This window comes from Nothoprocta perdicaria, unplaced genomic scaffold (genome assembly GCF_003342845.1).
Source record: "Nothoprocta perdicaria isolate Ctin4 unplaced genomic scaffold, notPer1 scaffold_77, whole genome shotgun sequence".
Taxonomy (NCBI): Eukaryota; Metazoa; Chordata; class Aves; order Tinamiformes; family Tinamidae; genus Nothoprocta; species Nothoprocta perdicaria.
Genome location: NW_020456054.1, coordinates 2,335,940 through 2,352,231, shown reverse-complemented (window position 1 = coordinate 2,352,231; position 16,292 = coordinate 2,335,940). Strand labels below are relative to the sequence as shown.

The window sequence follows — 16,292 nt, the reverse complement described above, 5'->3', positions numbered from 1 at the left end:
GCGCGGCCCCCCCTGCCTAGCCCGGCCCGACATGTCCCGCGGCGGCGGCTGCTGCTGCTGAGCGCCCTCCTTCCCGCCCGCCTTCCCCTCTTCCCTCCGTCCTTCCCTGCCTCCCTCCCCGCCCGCCCGCCGCCGGCGGGAGCAGCCCCGGCGGCGCCGCGCTGCCCAGGCCGGGAAGATGGAGCCCGGCCCGCCGCCGCCGCCGGGCTGCAGCCTCAAGGAGGTGAAGTGGAGCGCCGTGGCCGTGCCCCTGGACCTGCTCGTCAGCACCTACCGCCTGCCGCAGATCGCCCGGCTGGAGAGCGGTGCGTGGCGCGGGCGCGCGGGAGCCGCCAGCCCCGGGGGGACCCGCGGGAGCCGGCGCGGGTCGCGGGGCCTCCCGCCGCGCCGGGCAGCCGAGCCCCTGTCCTTGCCCCGTGTGCCCCGGGGAGCCGCCGGGTGAAACGTGCGAGGGCGTTTGGGGCGCGTGGGGACCCGGTGTTGCGGTGCCGTGATGCTGTGGTGGCTGCAAGGCCGAGGGAGACGGGATATGCGGTGCCCGAGTGGGCTAAGTCACAAAACATCCGCGCGCTSTTCGCTGAAAAAGCGAGAGACCCGTGAAAAATGGGTGACTCGAGAAGCCTTTTAAGTCTCCAGGAAACTTTAGTGCTGTTGCCTTGCGTTGTAACCTACAGCTTCTTGGTCTGCGTGTTTCTGTTTACTACAGGAAATCAGAAACAGTGCAGCGGGGTGGCTGTGACAGCAGCAGCATCTTGCTGTGCCTGCACACTTGCCTTAGTAGTGTGCTGGTACAGAGAGTTGGGGAAGTAACCGCTCGGTGGGGTTTCTTTTATTGTTATTTTTTAATATATGAAACACCCACACCGTCGTGCAGCAGCTGTTTGTGTAGGCTGTGTGGAAGCCCCATAAAAAATGTCTGGCCCTCCCAGCCCTGAGGGAATGCAAAAGATATCTCAGAAATCAGGGGAAAAAAAAATATCCAGACTTTATAATTCATTAGCTTATGAGCTGCCCCTGCAGTTTTATGATGTAATAGAAGAGTTTTCTTACAAAGTTTTGTATTGATTTGAACAGTGCAAAATGGGCACAGGCSATGTCTTCTGCTACTCCCCCACGTGCAGGTCGAGACTGGGACTGGTTTATTACTTAACTGCACTTCCCATAATCTTGTGGTGATGCCAGCCAGGGCTTTTTTGACTTTGTCCCTTGATTAGGCAGCACATTTCCTATCCCTTGCAGGGCTCCCTTGGAACTGCTGTTCAGGAGCAGGTTGAAGGAAGGTTCTTGGCCTTTTTAACTGCAGCTGGCAATTTTTCATACTGCCAACCYCACGCTGCCCTGTGATGATAGTGGCAAAGCTGCTGTATTAAAGTTCCCCCCACGGTAATACCTTCTGTCACTTGAAACAGCTAAGATGGCCTCCAGTCACTGCACTTAAGGCTGTCAATTKAGCTGAGATTGCTGGCAGTGATTCAGGCTTTTATAGAATATATTGATGACTTACTAATTTCGCTGTCTGYGTGTTAGGCTTCTTCCTAACTTCCCCTTTCCTCTTGACCTGCCTCACTGTGAGGGCCCTGAAAGAACTCAGATGTGGGAAAGTTGATGAGTTATGAGGCAAGTAATTTCCCTCCCTGCCTTTATAGGGCCTCTTTTGGTGGCTGGAGGAGCGGGGTGGTCTCATTTCAGAGCTGGTGGCAGGAAAGCCCCATAACTGCTGGGGACACAACTTTATGCAGCGGCTTTTTCTCCCGAGCGCCCCACTTGAAGCCTGTGGGGGCACACAAATGGAAGCAGATGGACCTGAGCTCCCTTGGCCATGCCCTGAAGTGGCCAGACATAAGGCAGCTGTTGGTCCGGCTTAGGCCGAGCGGGGGTTCAGCTCTGTCCTAAATCTTGCTTTAGCAAGACTTGGATATAGAGGCTGTGGTAACTTGTCAGAATGGCTCTTGGATGGGAACTGGTTCAGTGTGGGCAGGGACCTTTGCATCTGCTTTTACCTACTCATGTGGACACACGTTTTTACTTCTGGGATCACRGATGGCAGACAAATCAATATTTTATGAAGAATATAGACGCCATMGTCTCTCAGGTACTGAGAGCAGATGTTTCGTATCTCCGAGAGAGGTTGTCTTTCAGTAAAAGAAAACAAGCCGTGAATCAGCATGGAGTCTGCTAAAGGGAAAAAAAAGTTGGGAACTCGCAATATTTGTGCAAGTGTCTGGGGCAGCTGCTGTTCCAGGGTCATGGGGCCTTGTCTTGCTGAGTGCTACTGTTGGAGTGCTGGAGTTGGGGAATTGATGAAATACTGAAGAAAACAGCATACATTTGAAATGGACTTAGTAATTTATCTGATGCATATGAAGTTTATGTCTTTCTCTATTAACAAAGTAGTGTCTTGTGCCTTATCAGTGTTTTTTCAGGATACAGTTCCYGTCTGCACCAAAGAAGCTTGTAGATGCCCATCGACAAGTCAGAGTTTTAGTCTGCATAGAAGCGACCTTGTCTGTCTAAGTGCYGAGTTCTTCTTGGGACTGGTGGATGCTGGATGTGCTCTGTTAGAAATGGAACCACCTTTAAAGATCCTGCGTGTGTCCCTTTAAACTTCAGAGTCAGCTTGTCCTTCCATATCAGCTAGCTATTTCAATGACTGTGAGGTTTTATGAGTTCATTTCCTTTGGAGGACCAGGATGCTGAAGGGAATTGAAAGGCTAGGGACGTATTTTCTTCAAAAGATGACAGCCTYGTTGCGTTCTGTCCTCATTCCTTCATGGAGTGGAGTGCTCCGTGGGTAATATTCCTGGATGATATCCACGTAATACCTTCAGCCTGCTGCCTCACCTTCAGGGCTTGCAGACTGAAGTGGGAAGGGGCTGGATGCAGTCTTGCATTGCCAGTTGGGATGTGAAGCTCCTGGAAGAATGCCCTGAAGTCATTCAGCTTCATTTCTTGACAGGCTGAAGATATGAAATATTTATGTGCACTAAATTTGGTCCCCTCCTAGGAAGGGAGGGCTTTGTCATGAAGGAATGCCATAAAGGAGGAAAGAGGAAGCAGTCTTATGTCAAGATACAGTGGAAGTAGTTAGGCAAACATGCCTGCCTTATCTGTGATGAGATAGAAACAAATGATACATATGCTGACTTTAACTATTTTGGGGTTTTTTTTTCATGTGAAAATTTAAAGCTGTCTTGCTGGATTCCAAGTCATGTTTYTGGATGCTTTTAAGTAGTAAGTTCTGTACAATCTAATTTTGAGGGTCAGTGCTTGCGTCTTTGCTTTAACCTGTTCTTGTGATTTAATATTCTGTGAATATTTGGTGAATATTTGTATATTTTCTGAATATACTGAATACAAAAAAAAAAGAAGAAAAAAATAGCTATTGCACTTGAGAGGAAGGGAACTACATTTTCCTTTCCCTCCCTCCCCAGCATCTCTTGATTACTTAAGTATTGACAGAAGATACCTCAAATACAAAACTACCAACACCTTACCCGTGCAAATGAGCACGTTTTAAGCCATCCTTTGGATTTCACCAAGTAGGCTGTTTCAGGTGAAAAGAAGCGAGAGTCAGAGCGAGATGTGAGCAGGCCTGCCCCTGGATTCCCTCCTGTCCTTCCCGATCCCGCACGACCCCGGTGGCACCGTGCCGGCGGAATGCCGGCCCCGGGAAGCTGCGGACCGTGTGTGCCAGCACGCGGGGAGCCGGCCGCAGAAAGAGCCGCTGTCCGAGCTGGGTTGCTGCGAGTCGGGCGAGAGGTGAACGCGGCTGGGGCTTGAGGATCAGGGCTGCGCTTGGAGGCTTGGGTTGCCCCTGTTCAGCTGGTGGAGAGAAGGTGCTGAACACGGTTGTATGGTCCTGTTTTGTTGCTAATCTGTAGCGCCTAGGTGATGTTGTACGTGGTGATTTCAGGGCTGTGAGTTTGTAGAAGCTGTTTTTCGAAGGATGGCTTTAGATGGCTAAAGAGAAACTATGAATGTTAAGACCTGGAAAAGKGCTGCTTTGCATGGGGTTGACCTTCAGGCCTAGCTTGTCTGGGTGTCAGCTCCCTGCTCTCTTCAGACTCCATCAGTCCGTCATTCCTTACCTGGTGAGAGACACTCCTACCCTGCCAGTACCACTTACTTTCCACAAGTATTAGAGAGCTGGCTGTGCCAGTGGGTTGTTTGGACTTGTACATCGGGTAGGAACTGGAAGAAGTCATAGAAATTCACAGGTTCTCTGTGAAGACTGGAATTTCTAGGATCAAGAGGGAATGTGGTCTTCCTTTTCCTCCTTTTATTTATGTATTTTGTTTTTTCACAAGGAACAATCACACTGGTGAACGCTCCAGAAAATGTGTTACGGAAGCTGAAGCTGTTGGGAGTGAACACAGTGGCACTGGCTTGGCTGTGTGAAGATCTSAACTCGCAGAGAAGCCCTTCCCTGCTAGGCACTGTGAGAACACTGTGCAGAATTTTTCTGCAGGAGAGTCTGTGGATCCTTTTTGACAACTAACATTCAGTAGAAAATTGTTTTCTATGTGCTGCAAATGCGTGGTTGCTTTGAGATACAATAACAGAAATAGTGTCTATAAAGAGGAAAAGAAATTCATAAAATAGATGAAGATTATTTTAAATAAAAGATGATTTCCATTTCTTAGCCCTGATAAAACTCTTGTGAATAACAGCACTAGGAGAATAGTGAGTTTGTCCTGTTATTGCTGCTGGGGATGAAGGGATTTTTGTATTTATTGCACTGCAGTTCCCAGTTCTCCTTGACAGGATTACACAACAGATGCACTACTTTTTTCTCCCTTTAAGGTATTCAGGTGGCCTCTTTCTCTCCCTTTTTGAAACCTTTCACCGTGATGTCCATCTACTGCATTCCCTTTCAGAGCACTATTGTGCCTTACCACGCAGCATTGCAGGGCTTAGTCTAGATCTAAATGACTTGAAACCAAACACCCTCGTAGCTTATCAAAGAACATTATACTAAATGGAACAGCTTGGCCATGTACATAATGAAAATTTCATATTGCGTCACTCCACAAATGTGGGTTATCTGGGAGGCTGAACAATGCTTTGAAACTACAAAGACTTTTATTCTTCTAAGGTCCGAGGGCTCTTATCTGGGCTGTAATTGTTGGGAATGATCTTCTTGCCAGCAGCCACTGCCGAGCGTCTTCGTAGCCTCGTATTGATACGAGGAAATACGGATCACGTGGGGGAGGAGCGAAACTTTCACAGCAGCAAACCAGAGAATTCGCCTGTGCAAAGCAGGGAATTGGAGTGGGAGCAGCTGCCAGGGGCTGAATCGCTCTGCTAGGTATGGCAGTCAGTGAGCTTTGGTAGGTGGCAGTTCTCCTACGTGCTGTGCTCGTAGACAAGACTCTACCACACTCTAGGACACACTAYGTTCTTGCAACTTAATTTCTTAAGCTTTAGAACTCTTAACTTTTTGTATTTTATATTCTTTATGTTGTATCTTCTTCCATTCTAGCATAGGCTCAGAATCCTGTACTTGTCGTCTCCTTACCTTTCTCTCCCTCTTTTTCCTTGTGGTCTGTTGATTCCATCAAAGCAATTGGATGAAAAAAGAATTGAGAGGTTGCCACTAACCACTGCTCCTATTTCGTGTGGCTGCGTTTTTCTTCTCCCTTGCTGGCAGAGTTGTGCTCCAGAAACATTTTAGAGAGAAAGCTTTTAATTCATTTAAAAGCTGCAGCCGGCCGTGGTRCCTGTGGAGAGGATAGGGCCCTCCTGGAGGTGGAATCCAGCAGCTTGGCCAAACCTCCAAACCTACACTCAAGAGCAGCACAGGCTTCCAACTGAGGCAAGTAGTGTTTCAGTCCCGTATCCCATGTAAAGCTTAAAAACTCCCAGTGGTTGAGCTGCTTTTGTGTCTGGCAATGATTTCATATACAGTAGAGTACTGTGTATTCCTTCCACAGAGTGTGGTTTGCGCTGCACTGGCCCTCAGCAGCAATGCAGGGCTGCGAAGGTGCAAAACARTTGCCTTCATATCCTTTACTACATCCTTTGTGGATGTTCAGATTCCTTGCTACCGCCAGGCATGAAACTTCTAATTCTTGCTTTAAATTTCAACATTGTGAGTCTATTGGGCAAAGCCTTTGTGTACACACCTGAACCAGTTCTCCCTGGATAGTGCTGTAGTCTGGGCATTGGATAGCAAAACATTATTAGTATTTTCTTAAATTCAAATGCCATAATTTTCAATGCATGGGTAAGGTCCTTGAGGAAGGCTAGTTTTTGTTTCTTTTTCCCTTATTTTTTTTTTTCTGTTTGTTTAATATAAATTGCATGTAGATTTCTGGTAAGACAGAAGATATGCCTAAAATTCAAAGGAACTGAAGTATCCTAACCAGCATCTTAATCTTTAAAGAATCCAATGTGACAAATCATATGCTGTTGTTGCAACATATGGTAGTAAGGCATGGTGCAAAAGTAGCCTAGGAAAAAAGATATATATTTTTTTCTTTTATGCTTTGTCTATGAATGCTTCTCTGGGACTAGGTGTTCCTGGCTCCAGCGATTACATGGATTGGCACTCCCTGTAACAGTCCAGTTAAGGCAACTCAAGGGAGTATGCCAAGAATAAATGCTGGAGGATATTGGACAACATGGCCTGATGCTGCAGGAATCGGTGAGAAAGAGCTACCCTGTGTTCCAGTCATTCCAGCGGTGGTTTGTCAGCAGCAAAGGCCATGGGTGTTGCTGTATTTCCTTTTGGCTTTGGAAGCAACAAGTTGGTTGGATTGGAGAAGCTCAAGTCTCTCCCCTGTAGGAAAGTATTCATCATCTTAATGTGTGTTGCATATGACTCAAAACCAACCTTCATTTAAAAAAAAAAAAAAAAAAAAAGTGAGATAATATTTCAAGTTTGAAATCTTTGCTTTTAATAGTGCAAAAATGCACTTTAAAATTTGGAACAAATTTTCTGTGGCATTTATGGTCAGAGTTTTTCCGACCATTGCAGTATGCCAAGGATGTGTACCAACAGTTGCACCTTCTCCCGTGGGCCGGCTCCACCATGGGAACAGTGCACGGTGCAATCCGGGCTGAAGCCCTGGTGCAGCAGAGCAGCCCTGAGGTGTGGGATGTAGGCAGTGGGACGCGGGTTTGGGGGTCGGGGCCACCTCTGCTCTCCGGTGCTGGAGAGCAGACCATCAATCCCGCGGCTTTGCCGGAGCACCGCGACGCGGCTCCGGCCGCACGAGCTGCATCCCGGTACCGGCTGCGGGGTCTGTGCCGAGYGCTGCGGCATGGGAGAGCTTTCCCAGGCCGTGGGGAGGGTCGGGGGTCCAGGCTCCTCATCCTGAACTGTGCTTTGGCTTTCAGCCTCTGCAAGGTCAGGAACCTGAGCCCTCAGAAGGAGGTTAGTGCAGTGTCCTCCACATGGGTGAGGGGATGGGGAGGGAGCTGTGCATAGCTCTTACAAGGCCTGAAAACCAACAGATACCACAGTGGCTGATCTAAAGTGGGAGAAATTAGACTAGAGTCATTATGGAGGTTGCAGATGGGTAACAAAAACTGCCAAATCCTACAGACACTCACACACTGAGTCTCAAACATAGTGTTTCTGACGCTGGGAAACTCTCAGTGAGTGTCTGGATCACCGTGGTGCGTATCTGAAGTGATCCCTCCAGACCCTCTGGTCCGGGTCTTACCCAGACATGTGCTGATCTCTGTTCTGGTTTTGCTTCCACTTGTCTCTTGCTTCCCCCCTTCCAAACCTTGCTTTTAAGAATGTAATCCAAAGTGGTAGGTTAGGTCTGCAAGTCCGGTGGGGAACTTGTTCCAATGTTACCAAAGAGTCCCTGGAAGTTCCTGAGGGTGTTTATCTTGAGCAGATGCAGGACTGTTGGTAAAGTGCACATTTTTTGTGTTTTGTTTGTGTTTTTTTTTWWTTTTTWAAWTTTTTTTATAACTTAYGTCACTGTAGTCACCAAGAAGGTGCCCTTGTCTGTCCTTCCTTGGCCTGCGAGGACAGCTCTGGGCTGCTGAGCAGAAGCGCGGATGGAGATTTAACTCCCATCTCGGAGGCTGGAAAATGCGTGAATGTGCGCTTGGTAGATTAAGTTGCTTTTGGAATTGCCTCATTCCAGGGCTGAATCCTAGCGACTCAAATCTAAACATGATGTAAAACACAACATGCCGCAATAATATTTGCGAAAGAAGCGGGGGAAGCCTCGTGCCGAAGCAGCGACAGCGAGGAAGCCGGGGAATTGCTTTTCGCAGTCAAAAGCTGTGGGAGTGGGAAGAAACGCTAAGCAAGGGAGCAGAAAACCTCTCTGATGGAGCAGTATGTGCCCTGTTGTGCCCCGTGCAAGTTCCTGACAGAACCTGTACGTGCTGTGGGTGAGCAAATGAGCTTAGTGAGAGGGTCAGAGAAGCGGCTGGGGCTGAGGGTGCTCTGGCCGAGGCGCCTGTGTCGGGGTGTCGTGCTGCTCAGAGCCGAGGTGCAGGGAACAGGACCACGTTGGGCTGCTAGAGGCAGCTGGAGCGTTTCAAAACGGGCTGATTAGASAGCGTCGGGAGGGTAACGACCCTGTGGTGTTCAGGGAGCCCTTTCACTCAGGTTGCTGTTTGCACAGAGTTTAACAGCAGCCTCTCAAGGATGCTTCACTGCTGGGCTGAAAGTCGTGTAATATTGGAAAGGTCAYTTGCCAGGCAGCGAGTAGATGAGCAAGTTGCCTGCAGTTTTCTGGGRAAGGTTTTTGGGTTTGTTTTAAACAGAGCGGGATGGGCCTGTTCTGTAACCCCTGCCCAGCGGCCCTTATCCTGTAGGGCAACTAGGAACATTTTTCCAGTCTGCAGCAGGGTGGAGACTGCCTGGCTTCTCTGGATAATAAGCAGAGTAAGTTCAGCAGCTCTCCCACCCAGAGCAGGCACTTAGCACTCGGAGTGCTTTCTGGCACTTGACCATTTGGGAAAGAAAGAGGGAAGGTGGCAAGTGGGAAAGAGAAAGGGAACTCTTTATCTGTGAGCTCCAGCAACTGCGAGCAGAGCACTGGTGTGCACCAGTCTTTAGTTCTCATCCAGAATTGCGGCTGCCTCCCTCGGCGGACTGTTTTTTGGGGCATAGCTGCCTCTGAGGAGCCCTTAGTTCTCTGCTGTGTCTTCCCCTCGGTCCAATGCCTGTGAGCTTCAAACAGGTTTTGTATCTGGAGTCGCTTCCAAGGCTTTCCGAAGGTTAAAACATTCAGTGCTGCCCTGCAGGAGCAGGATGGAGGGATACAAGGGGATGCCTAAGCTCTGCTCATAGCATTTCCTCCATTTGGGTAGGACAAATCAAAACACAGGTGCTTTCTATGCCTCTTCTTTCTACCCCCTGCTCTATTTCCATCAACTTATCAGAGGTAAGGAATGGGAGATCCCCTTGGTTTCTTGGACTGGACAGCAGCCTGCTGTTTGGCTGGGCCTGCTCCAGGAGCCACGGCCGGGTCCGTGCTGGCAGGGGAGAGACAGCAGGCAGGGAAAAGTGTTTCAGGCCTTGCTGGGCTCTTCAATGTTTCTAGTCTCAATACCCAGAACTCGGAGCCGCAGCTGTGTGTGGTTGGGARCAGGTGGATTCAGGGCTCTGTGTCCTGGCGCTGGTTGGTGGCAGYGCAGGAAATGCGGGATCACCCACATGCGGTGCCGACTCCTGCTGCTCTGCTCACAGACTCCTTGATGTGTGTGAGTATATGATATATATTATATATATATAATTATTTATTTTAACATCAGTAACCACCTGCAGGAGTTTTGCTGGAGGATTCAGAAGTCGATTTTGGTAGGCTTCACAGGTAATGTGTCCTTTTGATGATGAGCACTGTGTACTTGTCCTTCAGAAAGTGAATGGAAATACTATGGAGTTCTTAAAGTAATAATGCTTTTATTTGTTACATGTAAGCAGTCAAAAAWACAATTTTATAGAAGTGAAGCAATGCATATTCTTGTTGAAAGATCAGTTTCTAAAGCATTAAGTTGTTCTCACTTCTTCCTTAACAGTTCTGTTCAGGCATCTATTCGTTGAAAGGTCAAGATGACCTYTCTTTCTCTTCGAAGAGGACTGTARCCACACATACATTGAATAATACCTCACATCCCATCTGTAACTTTGTTATGGTCAGGCTATTTCCCTCCCTTCCCCCCCAAATATGAAACTATGTTATATTTATAATAGGAAAATAGAACAATATACACAGCAGTGYATATGTGAATTGGAAAGATTGCAGGGTTACATGCAGAAGTATAAAACGTGGCCAGTTGCATGTGCAAGTTATTGCAGTCTTTGAGCCCAGAACGTGGCTGGAAACACATGGCTGAGCTCCAGCACCGCTGCAGCTGCACGTGGGGCAACGCAGAGGAAAAGAGCTCTCGTTGCTGGTGCCTTCTGTGTGTTGTGTTGTCAAACAGCCTTTGTGTTCCTGTCAATATATGACAAAATATCTCAAGCCTGCATGGCTGGCAGACAAGGATAAATGTCCCCCAAGGGAGAAAATGAGGCACAATGGGGKTTTTTCCATTGTCATTTTTATACATAGCTTTCCGAAAGTGGGAGCTTTTCTTTTTTACAGGAGATATGTTTTCCTTTTGCTCATTCTTTAAGATAATAAAAATATCAAAAGAATCTCTTATTCACAATGTATTACCCCGTGTGTTTTACTATAAACAAAGCCTTGTATTATCTGGTGCAGCTTAACTGCAGACTTTCTGGAAACAATAGCAGGGATTAGTGCTCGGGCTTAGGACGGCTCTTGCTCGGAGGAGAGCTGCGTGCGCCGCGCGGTGCCGTGCGTGCCGCTGGCGTCCCCTACCCCGTGTCCCCGAGATCCACCCAGCGCCGCGAGAACCTCCAGGTGCCAAATCACAGCGGGCACCTGCCCCGTGTGCCGGGTCTGTGCTGGATGAGGCAGCCCGCGGTGTCAGGGACGCGGGGGTCTTTGCAGGCCGAGCCGGAGCGCAGACATGTTGGCCCCATGCAGCCGACATGTGGGCAGCCCCACGTGGGAGCAGACCCCGACTGCAGAAAGCAGAGACCAATTCGAGGGGGACGCTGAGCTCTTTGGGAGCCAAACTGTGCCTGAGCGGCTCCTGCGCTTGGGCCGCTTTTATTTTTAATTGGGAGTTTGTCCAGGATGCCCTAAGTTCAAACAGGGATCACTGCTGTGCGGCACAAAGCAGCACAGTGTCTCCTCAGCACTGCGGCTGTGTAATGAGGGCACTGAGCATGCTTACTTGGGTCCTGTTTTAAAATACTGTCCAATTATAAATAGCGGACAATAGGCAGCTCCCCAGCTCTCGCTGTGCCCAGGAAAAGTCTGGATGAATAGAGTGCTTTTCTCTTTGCCCGCTGGAGGAATCCACAATTGAATTCTAGATCTCAAACCCATGAAGTCGGTGGGGTTAATTTCTTTATGGCCTCTTTATGGATTCTCTATGGGCATCCTGAATCTAGAGAGCCCTAGTGAGACTTTCCTGGTGGGGCTTCCAACTGTGGCACCCAGGGAGATGGGGCTCCCGAAGCAGCTTAGAGGCAGAGCCACTTTTGGTCCGTTGCTTAATACAGCCACTTTCTAGCTGCATTTGGGAATGATTAGGAAGCCAGTAAAAGCGTTTAGTGCACTGTGGGCTGCTGACCTCCCACCTCTAGGTACTGGGCTTCCACAGCCAGGCCCTGGTGTTGAGCAGGCTCTTGGAAGCGTTTCCTCCTTGGACAGCRCTATATATAGCTGCTTTGGAGCAGGAGGAATGCTCGTCTCTCATAAAAGAAGATTTGAGCTCTCTTAATGAGAGTTTTTAAAGGATCTGATTTGGATGACAACAGGAGACTTGTTACTGCTGTGCTTTTCTTTTGCTCAAGTAGTTCTGCCTTTCTCTCTCTCTGTACTTTTAAGATTACTTATGAAGGTAACTGTTTTGGATTCTTAAATTCCAGACCTGTTGCCTTGATTACAAGGACAAATAAATACTTTTAATGTCTATTTTTTTTCCAACTTTGGCAATGTCAGTCTTCCATTGCATGTGAGACTGTTTCCATTTTAATTTAGCATTACCATAGAGAGGGCGAAAAGAAGTTAAGATGGAAAATAAACTGTACATGACCAATCTGCATGTAAAACTAAGTTATTCAACTTTCTTGTTCTCAGTATTTCCAACTTGTGATTGTTTAAAGCATAGCTCAGCTCAGGGTTCTTTGCTCTTACTCCGGGTCCTTTAGATATGGGATCCTGGGCACCTTCAAAACCAGAAAACTTTCTTCCATAATAATCCCGCTTTCATTAATTGAGTGACACTATGATTCTCCTTTTTTTTTCCTTGTAATGTAGCGTATAAATAGTTGTCACCATTCAGTCTGTTGCAGAGTATTAAAACAGTGTGCTTTGAAGAACTGCCGATACTTTCTACAGTGGTTTGTGAGTAACCAAGGTCATTATTCTGTTGGGTCAATCATAGCACCAAGTCTGTCATGCTGATAGAGCAAGTCTTCAGTTATTCCAGGTGATGATCAGCAATAATAAAGGGAGAAGAGATTAATTGTGGTGGTGACAGAAATGTATTGTGTTTTGGAGTGCAAATGTTAAGGCTTTGTTGTACTTCTCTCTTTCCCTTCTTGTGGGGGTGGAGAGTAGGCTCCATTGAAAGATGTGCTTGCCTTGTTTAGTTCGGCTTCATAAAAACTAAAGATTTCCCATTCCAAGATGTTTGTTCTGAACACTTGAGACAAACATAACCAAAGCTCAGTTATATCTAGGTGTTTTCCTTCCCCGTTCATCTCCCCCTCACTAGTTTTCTTATGAAAACAAAGGAAACAAAATGCCAAGATTCAAGACTCTCTGGCAGTGGCATTAGAATTTCCCCTGGCATTTATTTAAAATATCYGTGGTCCTTTTTTTCCTGCAGTAGTTCAGATTAGTCTAGTGAAGCTTCGAGGTGCTGCCTCTATGCTTTTAAAGCTACTGAAAAGCTCCGATTGGAACAAAGTGGATTTTTCAGTGTCTTAATCTGTCCCCTAGCCTTATAACAAGATTATGGTTTATGCCGATTTGTTGCAGCAGCACGGGGATGTCCAGTGGTTCCAAAAGCAAAATGCTAATCCTAAAGAAATAAAACTGTAGCCTTCTTGGAAGGCACGAGAAGAATAGGGAGATGGAGGTAGTTTCTAGATGGTGACAGCTTGAGCTCAGCAGCAGTTGGACTGCAGCAGTTTGGTTGGACCTGGCTCTTGCAGAGGGGCTGGGCTTGTGGAGGCCAAGCCTTGTCACTTCTCTCTTGATTCTGAAACATGCACAGCTCATCCTAAGCCAGGTTTGATTACAGTGTGGTGGGGCTGGACGTTTAATGAACTGCATGAAGTGAACAAAGTGGGTGCCCTATTGCTGAGGACCTGGCCAGCTGTAGCTAGCCCAGCTGTCCGTCCTCGACAGGACAGGGTGTACGGAGGGGCCTCACCTAACATGTGTCTTGTAACCGCATCTTCCCTGGCTCGTTCTGAAGCTGCAGGAGATGCAGCCTCTTTCCTCCTGCAGGGGCGTCTTGCTTTGTGGTATCTGTTTCACCTGATACCCTGTGTTGTGGTCGGATACAGTGTGAAGTCAGGTTGGTCTGACATCAGCAACAATAACGGGATTTGATTTTTGATCACCGTCTTGCCATGGGCACCCCTCTCAGGGGCAGCTTTCAAGTTCTGTACCTCTGATGGAGAAAAACTCTCTTGGTATCACTATTTACATGAAGCAGGTAGTGCAGCCCTCCTTGGGCAGCCCCTGTGCTTGCCTTGGCTAGCAAGGTGCCTTCCTGAAAGGCAGGTGAGTGCCCTTTCAGCTGGCCTGCTCTCAGGGATGCTCTGCAAACGTTACACTGGCCTTCTTGCCTTTGCTGACTCTGTGTTTGGGACTTCTTCCTGTGACTTGTTAAGCTTTTGGGTTATTTTCACCTTGCCTGTGAAAGTATCACTCTTTTTTTCCCCTCTGCCATCCAAAACCAAAAAAAAAATTGATTTTTTTTTTTAAATTTATTTATCAGTAATAGATCTTGCTGCAGAGAGCAGTTTCAATGAGTTGCATGTCTTGCTTTWGGCTGGGTGATTCTGCTGGGTGCTTCCTACAGGATTGCTGCAATGAAGGCCAGTGGAAACCTCGGTGAGTTTGTGAGAAATAACCTGAGCTGGTCTAACTGCCTGGGCTCTCCCATGGTTTAGAACTTCAGTGTGGTGAGAAAGCAACTCTGAAGTTCAACTGTTTGGATCTTAATGTGAGCGATGGCACACAAGGCTTTCAGCTGAATCCCTTACCTGATTGCTGCTTTAGTTGCTACTTGCTGTTGACAAAAGAATGGGGAACATGAGTCTTCTTACCCTCAGAATGACTATGGATCCTTCTCCTGTCAGGGGAACTTGCTGAAAGTTGTGTCTGTTCAGCTGAGGAAGCTTCAAAGCAAAGTTATTTTGGATCTGCTCTGAGAGAGGGAGGCTTGACGGGAATTTGAATTATGATTAAAAGTACTGGCTGGTGCAGGTAGTAGGAACCAGCCAAACAAATGAATATGCCCCTGGAATGGAGCAATTTCATGGAAATACRTAGTTTTAATTATGTAGAAAACTAATTACAAAGGATGAAGGAAAGCTGAAAGGTGACGTTGATTCCTAGTAGTCCTAGAAAGAGCCAGAATTTCTCTTCCAGGCTCTTGTGCTGCTCTCCCTGAACACTGTGTAGTTGGGGACACAGCTCTTCACTCCCATCCAGTGTGCTCAAAGACAGTCAGATGAGACCACTGTCAGTCCTCCCTAATGAATTGGTCTGCTTTAAATTAAAAATTTAGTGTAATGCATTTTATAGGCCTCAGATGATTAAATTTTAAAGAGTTTTCCTTTTTTTCCCTTTTTTTTTTCCCCCCCTCCCCTCTTGTGCCTAGAAACTACAATATTTACCCTTTTAGTTCCTTGGCAGACCATGTGTTGATTTTTTGCATGATATAAAATTCCCATTCCTATTTTGGTTTTCTTTAAACCATTTATTTTATCATTTTGTTTTTCTATTTATATGGCATGAAAAAAGAGACTGATAAAAGAGACTTTTTCAAAGCAGGTCCTCCTTGTGCAGCAGGAGTGTTTGCTACAATTAGATCCCCTTTTACTTCTCTCTTTGGTAGAAGAAATAGTCACTGACAGGCTGATCAGCTCACTACAACCAAATCAAATTAAAACTAGTTTTGATTATTGGTTGCAAAGCTGAAAAACCCCTCTCTTCCCCCCAAGTAAATGTTGAATTAGGGTGTCCTTTGCTCTGACATCTGCTGGGGTGTGTAGGTAGATACCTGAGGGTTAAACCTGAAGATTAACTGGTGTGATTCCTGCCTTCACACTCCTTCAAGGTTCTAATAGAAATTCAGTCAGGAAAACTAAGTTAGTGAGCAGGTTGTGTGATCCAAAAGCTATTTAAAAATTTCCATGACTGAATATTCAGAAGAGAAGTTTGTATTTCTTCCCCCAATATATAAACTCTGCATTATACAAGAAGAAAAAATTAAATATGGGTGAAATAATCAGTAGAAGAAGAAGCACCTGTTTTGCCAGGGAAATGTGGCTATGGGGTAGTATGACTGAATGTTGGAAATGTGAGATCAGATATCGAGAGCTTCCTGGTGGATCGGAATTTGGATGGGAGCAATTCCCATGCCCTGGTCCAGCTTCAGTTTGTCTGCAACAGCATAACCATTAGATAGCTATAGATAAACTCACTGCCTTCGAAGAAAAAGTACTGTTTGCTCTTTCTTGTTGTTGTTTTCTCCCCTTGGTCAGTATTACTCAGCTGCTTTCAGACGGTCATGTAGGGCAACTCTGAAGGTGTTTAACCAATGGTATGTACTAGGTTCAACTTCTACTGAGTAGTTCCATATTCATATCTTTGTTTCTCTCAAATCGCATTTCTTGAAGGAAAAAAAGGTTATTTAGGAGCACACAGTCTTGTCCTCCAAGTGAAGGGATTCATGCCTGCCTTTAATCTAGACTCCAGTAAAAGTAAATACTAAACCTCAAAGATACTGGAAAATTGGCTACCTGGAAATCTGCATTGGGCCCTGCTGCCTGTGCTCTTGGTTGGTCTATTTTTTTGGATAATCTCTGCCCATAAAAGCAACTGTACTCAGTGAGGTGTTTTAAAGTGCCAGCACTGTTTCTGTGTTTTTTTACATTAAATAAGACTAAACCGAAATTAATAGTGAAAAATCTATGTGATACAGCCTGACATAGACAAGGCCTCAATCATCTTCCTTGTTTGTTTTGCACGGAATGAGGAGTTGCTCTC

General features: G+C 46.7%; 1 protein-coding gene across 1 annotated transcript in view; it reads left to right on the top strand.

Moving 5' to 3' along the window:
• Nucleotides 1-178: 178 nt before the first annotated feature.
• GAREM1 (GRB2 associated regulator of MAPK1 subtype 1) overlaps nt 179-16,292 on the top strand; it is a 93,408-nt gene continuing 77,294 nt past the window's right edge. Inside the window, exon 1 of the mRNA XM_026051591.1 lies at nt 179-305. Within this exon, the coding sequence (XP_025907376.1) occupies nt 179-305 (127 nt within the window). The remainder of the gene's footprint in view (nt 306-16,292) is intronic.